At 43.3% G+C, this 9,075-nt stretch overlaps 1 protein-coding gene across 1 annotated transcript in view; it reads right to left on the reverse strand.

Annotated features, from left to right (window-relative positions):
• LOC143288158 (uncharacterized) overlaps positions 1-7,931 on the reverse strand; it is a 13,058-nt gene extending 5,127 nt beyond the window's left edge. The window contains exons 1-3 of the mRNA XM_076596459.1: positions 7,699-7,931; positions 5,140-5,563; positions 717-1,007 (exon numbers count right to left, since the gene is read on the reverse strand). Of these exons, the coding sequence (XP_076452574.1) occupies positions 717-1,007; positions 5,140-5,437 (589 nt within the window). The 5' untranslated portion in view covers positions 5,438-5,563; positions 7,699-7,931. The remainder of the gene's footprint in view (positions 1-716; positions 1,008-5,139; positions 5,564-7,698) is intronic.
• Positions 7,932-9,075: the final 1,144 nt, after the last annotated feature.

Consider the following 9,075-nt stretch of genomic DNA (forward strand, 5'->3'; position numbering starts at 1 on the left):
ATGTACGATGTGACTCACTCACTCACTCACTCACTCACCAAACAGCCCCAGAGGGAACCACATGATGTACGATGTGACTCACTCACTCACTCACCAAACAGCCCCAGAGGTACCACATGATGAACGACGTGACTCACTCACTCACCAAACAGCCCCAGAGGAAACCACATAATTTACGGTGTGACTCACTCACTCACTCACCAAACAGCCCCAGAGGAAACCACATAATTTACGGTGTGACTCACTCACTCACTCACTCACCAAACAGCCCAAGAGGGAACTACATAATGTACGGTGTGACTCACTCACTCACTCACTCACCAAACAGCCCCAGAGGGAACCACATGATGTACGGTGTGACTCACTCACTCACTCACCAAACAGCCCCAGAGGGAACCACATGATGAACGATGTGACTCACTCACTCACCAAACAGCCCCAGAGGGAACCACATGATGAACGATGTGACTCACTCACTCACCAAACAGCCCCAGAGGTACCACATGATGAACGATGTGACTCATTCACTCACTCACTCACTCACCAAACAGCCCCAGAGGGAACCACAGGATGTACGATGTGACTCACTCACTCACTCACTCACCAAACAGCCCCAGAGGGAACCACATGATGTCTGGTGTGACTCACTCACCAAACAGCCCCAGAGGAAACCACTTAATGTACGGTGTGACTCACTCACTCACTCACCCACTCACCAAACAGCCCCAGAGGGAACCACAGGACGTACGCGTCCACGAGCGAGCAGGGATGGAATGGCCTGAACACCACGCGGCTGTGAGACCACGCCCCTCTCGGCCCGTACTGCCGCTCCCGTTGCAGCCGTTGCTGCTGCAGCGCGTGCTGCAGTTGCTGCAGCTGTTCGTACCTCTCTTTGTTGGCTTTGTTGACGCTGGCAACCAGACAGGGCATGCGCACGAGGTCGACCACCCAGCCACAGCCAAAGAGGCCGAGAGTGAGGAAGTACATGACGCAGAAAGATGGGCGACCTGTGTGAGAAACTGACATTAGTTCTGATCCTGTGACATGGTTAGGAAAGACGGAACGATGGACTGATGGCTGGACTGATGGCTGGCTGGATGGTTGGTGGATGGATGGTTGAGTAGATGGATGGATGGATGATGGATGGATGGGTGAAAGAATGGATGGGTGGATGGATGGTTGGTTGGAGGGTTGGTTGGGTGAATGGATGGATGGATGATGGATGGGTGGATGGGTGGATGGATGGATGGACGGATGGATGGGTGGATGATGGATGGGTGGGTGGGTGGATGATGGGTGGGTGGATGATGGATGGATGGGTGGATGAGTGAATGGATGATGGATGGGTGGATGATGGGTGGATGGATGGATGATGGATGGGTGGATGATGGATGGATGATGGATGGGTGGATGATGGGTGGATGGGTGGATGATGGATGGATGATGGATGGGTGGATGATGGATGGATGGGTGGATGATGGGTGGATGGATGGGTGGATGATGGATGGATGATGGATGGGTGGATGGATGGATGGATGGGTGGATGATGGATGGATGGATGATGGATGGATGGGTGGATGATGAAGGAAGGAAGGAATTTTTGTTTAATGTCCCGTCACACATATTGGTGATTGAAGACATTTTGTAAAAGTATATATGAATACATCTGAGTATTATCGGTTAGAAGGGGTGGGAGATGTGGATGAATGGAGGGTTGGGGGAAACTGGGCAAATGAGGGTAAAAATGTGGGTGAAATTTGAAAGAAAAACAAAACAAACAAACAAACAAACAAAAAACCCTCTAAATACAGTTACAGGAAATTACTTAAAGGACTTCGTAAAAGAGAAGTCGTTAAACTGACAAGCGAAACAACTGATAATGAATGCAAAAAGTCAAAAACATCAACGTTCTCAGTCACTTGTGAAGACACACTTTCGTGTACAAAAGGCTTCATCAAGCTACAGTGAAAAATTATATGCTCAATTGTCAGGTTATTAAAGCATATACACTTGACATTAGAACAATACTTGGTCCGTAATGAATTTGATAATAGTCTGAGAGCTAAGCTCAGAATTGGTCTGCGAATCGGACCAAAGTCTGAGAGAGTCAACTGACGAGGTTTTAGACTTGAATTCAAGCACCTATAAAAGTCTCTTTCTAGTATATTGCTTATTTCCTTGCATGACAATGGGCAATATACTTTTATACTATTTATATGATTTTTGCTCCCCTTTTTGCTGCCCTGTCTGCTTGGTCGTTATAACGGAATCCAGTGTGGGATGGTATCCAACAAAAAACAACATTTGTACCCTTCACAAAAAGGGAGTGCAATAAATACCTAATTTCAAAAAATAAATCTTCTCTTTGATTATTCTCAAAAAGGAGCAAACCTTTTAAGACAGATTGAGAATCAACACAAAATAGGATATTACTTATTATGATTGGTATATCAACAAGATGATTTAAAGCCATAAGGATGGCCACCAATTCAGCTGTAAAAATTGAATGTCCCTTACCTAAATAATATGATTTTTCTGTTTTTAGGTCAGGAATGACAAAAGCAGATCCTGCACTGCTATCATCCAGGACCGAGCCATCAGTGTAAACTTTTAAATGATAATCAAAATTTTCTTCTAATTCAATTCTGACAGATGCTGCTATTATATGTGGAGATTCTCCTTTTGTTGTGTCAAAAGCATATATGTTGACGTTTGCTTTTGTTAACTCCCAGGGAGGGACAGGTGGCACGAGAACACGAGGTGCCATATCATGCAAATCAATGTCTGAAGAATTTAAAATATCTGACACATATGTGCGAATGGTTTGTAGATTTGAATTATTTTGTGCATTTTTTGGAAAAATCAATATCAGACCTAATATTTAATTCCTCAAAATCATCCACTGCTGTACATCTCACAATATATTTAGCAGAACTTAATTTTCTGATTTCATCTAGTGGTAGAATACCCGCAAGCTTATAGGCTTCTGAGGCCTTAGTATGCACAGGTACCCCTAAAGCCAGTTTCACAGCTTTACTGTCAATTATTCGCAGCTTCTTTAGGAACGTCGGCGGAGCAGAAAAGAAAATTTCTTGACCGTAGGTCAATCTTGATCTTACGAGAGATGTCGCTAAATGTAAAAGAATGGATGATGAATGGATGGGTGGATGATGGATGAATGGATGGGTGGATGATGGATGGGTGAATGGATGATGGATGGGTGAATGGATGATGGATGGGTGGATGGATGGTTGGATGATGGATGGATGGGTGGATGATGGATGGGTGGATGATGGATGGATGGGTGGATGGATGGGTGGATGATGGATGGATAGGTGGATGGATGGTTGGATGATGGATGGATGGGTGGATGGATGGTTGGATGATGGATGGATGGGTGGATGATGGATGGATGGGTGGATGGATGATGGATGGATGATGGATGTATGGTTGGATGGATGATTGGATGGATGGATGGATGGTTGGATGGATGGATGAATGGTTGGGTGAAAGAATGGATGGATGGATGGATGGTTGGTTGGATGATGGATGGTTGGATGGATGGATGGATGAATGGTTCAGTAAATGGATGGATGGATGGATGAATGGATAGAGTGGAGCTGTGGCCTGGTGGTAACCATCCGCCAAAAGGAAGCGACAGAATCTGAGGGTATGGGATTGAATCCCACACTCGCCAGAATACTCTTCCGGTCCACTGGACCTTGAGTGACGGTCTGGACACTGGACCTTGAGTGACGGTCTGGACACTGGTCGTTCGGATGAGACGATAAACCAAGGTCCCGTGTGCTGCACGTATTTACAGCACGTTAAAGAACGTAAGGCAAAAAAAGGGTTGCCCTGGCAAAATTCTGATACAAAATAAACCACTTCCATTGTGAAACAAATACACTCAGTTGCAGACGGAAAAGAAGGGAAAAAACCTCTGACGGGTTGCGACGTGCTATCCCCATTGACAGCAGCCTGAGTTTCACACAGAAAAATCTGTCGTGACGAAAGGTTGTACAGTACAATGCAACACAGTAGATGGAGGGATGGATGTGTATTTCATGCACGCATCCATTTCAGTAGCCGGCAATAACAAGAGTTTGTGTTCTTGGTGTGTGTAAACCATATGCAACGTTCCCGGGCTATCAACAAGTTCAAGATCGCTCGGGACTTAACTAAAATGGCAGATTCGGTTTTTTGGGGGTTTTTGCCCTTCTTATGCTGCCACACCTTCTTCGTGATCAAGCAATCAATGATTTTCCATTTTCACAAGAAATTTTCTAAAGCACGGACTTAGATAAATGACACGCTTAAAGACAGACGAATTCAAAAAGTTATAAAGATATAGACGTCAACCGAGACATGGAGCTGACACGTCGTTAATCTTTTTTTTTTTTTTTAAAGAAAAAAAAGAAAAAGAAGAAAGGACAATGGATAAAAAATAAATACATAAATAAATGAATAACAAGTGACACACACTGACTGACTGACTGAAACCATTTATTGTCAGATTAACTTTTTGTTGTACTGAAATTTTCGCAACCATTTGAATAAATATTAACTGAGCAACACAAAGAAAATCTAATTTTAGAAAAACAAACCAAAAAACCAAAAAAACAACAACATAAAACAATGATATGAATTTTAAAAGAACATATTTAACAAATCAATTTACCAAATTTCATTAATATCATTATCTCAAAAAATGTTTTCACGCACACACACACATACTTGCGTGTATCCCCCACCCACTCCCTGCATACATCCATGCATGCACACAGACGCCCATTCAAATTCCCCCACCTCATCCCCCTACCCCAAGTACACTTGTATAGTCACAATTTGATTTCATTCCCCCGCTCCAAAGACGTGTAAGTGTTCACTCCCACGTGCACAAGCTCTCTCCCTCTCCGCTCTATCCCTCACACACACACACACACACACACACACACACACACACACACACACAAACAACACGAAGAAAACAAGAAAACCAAAACTGAGTCAGTAAATATAAGAACAAACAAACAAGCAGTCAGTATAAACAAAAGACAGGAGAAAAGGTGCAGAATACATAACACATACAATAACACTTATTAAGAAACGCGAACCAAACCAAGAAGACTGACTCACCCAGGTAGTAATGGTGGGCCCCCAACATGCCCAGAGTCACCCCCAGAAGGTAGGCCTCCAGCAGAGACTTGTCCTTCGGAGGGTAGACCATGGTACCCTCACACACATCGCCGGATTCCATGGCTTTGGCATTCTGCCCTGGCAGTGTTACCACTGTCCAGTACCGGGTGTCCTGAAGCGGGTACGTCCCCAGGGGCTGGCTAACGGGAGTCATTACACTGGATTGGGTGTCGGGATCTATGGAGACTGCCGGGTTGATCGGGGCGGAGTCTAGTGCTTCTCTTTCTTTGTCCGACATTTTATTTTATTTATTTTATTTTATTTTTTACTGGGGAGGGGGGTATACTGCCTATTTGCTTATGTGTTGGGGTTTCCCTTTTTCAAGAACGTGTCTTTATTCGGGATTCTAAATTGATATGGATTCCTGGAAAACAAAATCGAAAGATTTGAAATAGATGAGAACTTCTGAAATACACTCTTGAATAAGAAATCGATGCGAATCCCTGAAACTCAGTATGGAATTTGATATAGATGTGAACTCCTGAAACAAAATTGCCTATCATGGTATTAAGTATGAAATCGAAGTGAAGCCCTAAGACCCAATTTGAAATAGATGTGAACACCTACCAAAAATTGATATGAAACCTTTGCAACCCAGTTTGAAATTTGAAATAAATGTAAACTCATTATCATGATCTGAAATTTGAAAACCGAAGTAGGTATATGTATACTTCCCTGAAACAAAGTTTGAACATAATTTAGATGTATGTATGATTTGGTGTAGGCCTTGTTAGTGTGTGTGTGTGTGTGTGTGTGTGTGTGTGTGTGCGCGTGTTTCTGTCTGTACCTGTGTCTTTGTGTGTGTGCGTGCACAAATGGAAGTGTATCAATTAAAGAAATATCTCAGTTTATGCCATTGCAAATCGTAGGCCTATAGTTGTGCGCTCATGAAATGTCATTTAATAATAATAATCATCATCATCATCATTATCATCATCTGATATCATAGTTACAGTGAAGAATTAGAAAAAAAAAAAAAAAAAAAAAGATGACGTCGACCGTTTATGACGCGCTTACGTCAGAAAATGATTAGGTCTATATAAGTAATGATAATAATGATGATGATGATAATGATAATGATAATGACAATGATAATAATAATGATGATGATGATGATAATAATAATAATAATAATAAATAAAATAAACAACAACAACAAAAATGACGTCAACCGTTCATGACGCGCTTTACAGTGTACGTCAGAAAATGATTGGGCCTACATAAGATTCAAACAACCTCTGTGTGTGTGTGTGTGTGTGCATACGCACGCAGGAGTGTTCGCGTGTCTGTGTGTCCCAGTCATATCAGTGCCGAGACGGTCGTCCGTGCACATGGATGTTTACTGTTTCATCAGTGAGTCTTAGTTTTGCTGTCACATGAATTTCCCAACCAAATAGAATTACACACAAGCTACGAAACACAGAAAATGCGCGCGTGCTCGCGAGTACTGAGCCGACATTGTGATACATCCACCCACACGCGGACGGGCATGCTCTTACCACAGCCTATCGTTCTTTCCTTCAGCCGTACATGTGTTCCCATAGCTTACCAACACTTGAGTGCATAAGTACTGATGCTGGGAGGGGGGGGGGGAGGGGTGCGGGGTGGAGGTGGAGGGAGGGGAGGGGTCATTTTCTTTTTTCTTTCTTTTTTTTCATTTATTGATTACTCATTATCTTGACCCGTGTTCATTTTCACTTTTGTACCCTGTCTCTCTCTCTCTATGTCCTCTTATATCTCTCTCCTCTTATTCTCCTTTATTTAGTGCTGTAAATGTCAAATTACCATTCATGTATCCATGACTATAATATGCATGCTGTACTGATTTAATGATTCCCTCCTATGTTTATGTGACTGCTTCCCCTTCGAGGGCTGGATGAAAAAAACGCATTATCTTGCTTACTCTGTTACTCTCAGAAGATAAAATGTATTCAAATTTAATTTATTCTCTCTCTCTCTCTCTCTCTCTCTCTCTCTCACACATACACGCACACTCTCTCTCACTCTCTCAGAATCTCTCTCATACACCCCCCCCCCCCACTCTCTCTGTCTTTCACACACACACGCACGCACGCATGCACACACACACACACACACACACACGCACACACACACACACTTTTAAAGGTCCAAAAACCGGTAAAACCACGCAGGTCGCACGAAGTTTCCTGAAACAAACTGTCGAGATCTTGTCTTCCCCTGTCATGTCTGTTCTCAGTTATCTAATCTCAGCACAAGATCCATCCTTCTTATACAAAGTTAAACAGTAACGATTTCTAACAGACTAAATACTCCGGACAACAACTGTCCAGCAACAACAACGACAACAACAACAAAAAGAGAGGGGGAAAAAAGAGGAAAATATTTCCTCCGTGTGCTCGAAACTTGAAAATCATAAAGTGACTACCGACATAAAAGTATATATCATTAAACAAAGCCCTTTTCAGGTTATGATAGTCAGAGTCGACAGGTATGCAGATTAAAAGACAGTCTACTTACAAGTTTTCTCTTGTCAACAATCGAAGACTTTCGGAGGGATGTTTTTGAAGCAGACGATATGCGAAACTGGTGGTTTTTACCAAAACTGCAGAGCTGCACGCTTATATTCTGTTGCTCAATACTTCTAGCTCTGTTGACTATCACATGACGCAGGTTTGGGTCAAGCCACAGACGTACATTTGTGCGCGCCCTTGAATGAAGAATCATTGGCTGAGAGTTGAGCTTTTGTCTGTGATCTTAGCTAAAAATAGTTACTGACGACCAAAAATCTCCCCGGGTGCAAAGAATACGACAGTCGTCTGAGATGTTTCATTTTCCTGCACGCACACACACACACACACACACACACACACACTCACACACACAAATGGAAACACACACGCACACACACACACACACACATACACGGGCGCACATACACAGACTGATACTCTCTCTCTCTCTCTCTCTCTCTCTCACACACACACACACAATCTACGAATGCGAAATGTCCACAAGTGACCTAGTTCAGTGTAACATCTATCCTGACTGGAGAGGTTGATATCAGGTCCATCCGACCTTGGAAGATTAACGCCTACCCAAGCGCACAAGTGCGTGTCAGTGTGTGTGTGTGTGCGTGCGCGTACGCGCGTGTGTGTATGTGTGCGTGTGTGTGCGTGCGTGTGTGCGTGCGTGGGGTGGTCAGTGGTGGCATGTGTGAGAGAGAGAGAGAGAGAGAGAAATCGCACAGGACGTGTGTGTGTGTGCGTGCGCGCGCACGAGCATGCATGTGTGTGTGTGTGTGTGTGCGTGCGTGCATTCATGCGTACATACACGTACATACGCACGCATCTGTGTCAGAACCAGTGATTAAACAGGTGTTAGTGACAGCTGGGTTTCTTTCTTTTCTTTTCTTCTTAATTTCTTTTCATTTTCACCTGTGTTCTGGGCTAAGAATAGTCACTGACGAAGCGACAACAGGTACGCTTGTGAGGTCACATGAACATGAATCTACCTGTATCAGTGATGATCTCTCTTTCACACCCACCTTCACAAGTCCACGTTCCCGACACAGAGTACAGCAGTACATTAACTGCAAGCAGTCATCAGTAGGAGTAGCTGATATATATATATATATATATATATATAGAGAGAGAGAGAGAGAGAGAGAGAGAGAGATAAAGAAAAAGAAAAAAAAAGGGGTGGGTGGGCGGGGGAGACTGATGAATTATTTTTTTAAAAGTTACAGGAAAATACTGCGAATAATCTCTCTCTCTCTGTGCGTGCGTGCGTGCACGCGTGTGTGTGTGTGTGCGCATGCATATGCACTTGTAAACACACTTGCATGTGTGTGTGTGTGTGTGTTTATACAAATGTATGTTGTGATTATGTGAATGA

Source organism: Babylonia areolata, chromosome 12, assembly GCF_041734735.1.
Source record: "Babylonia areolata isolate BAREFJ2019XMU chromosome 12, ASM4173473v1, whole genome shotgun sequence".
Lineage (NCBI taxonomy): Eukaryota > Metazoa > Mollusca > Gastropoda > Neogastropoda > Buccinidae > Babylonia > Babylonia areolata.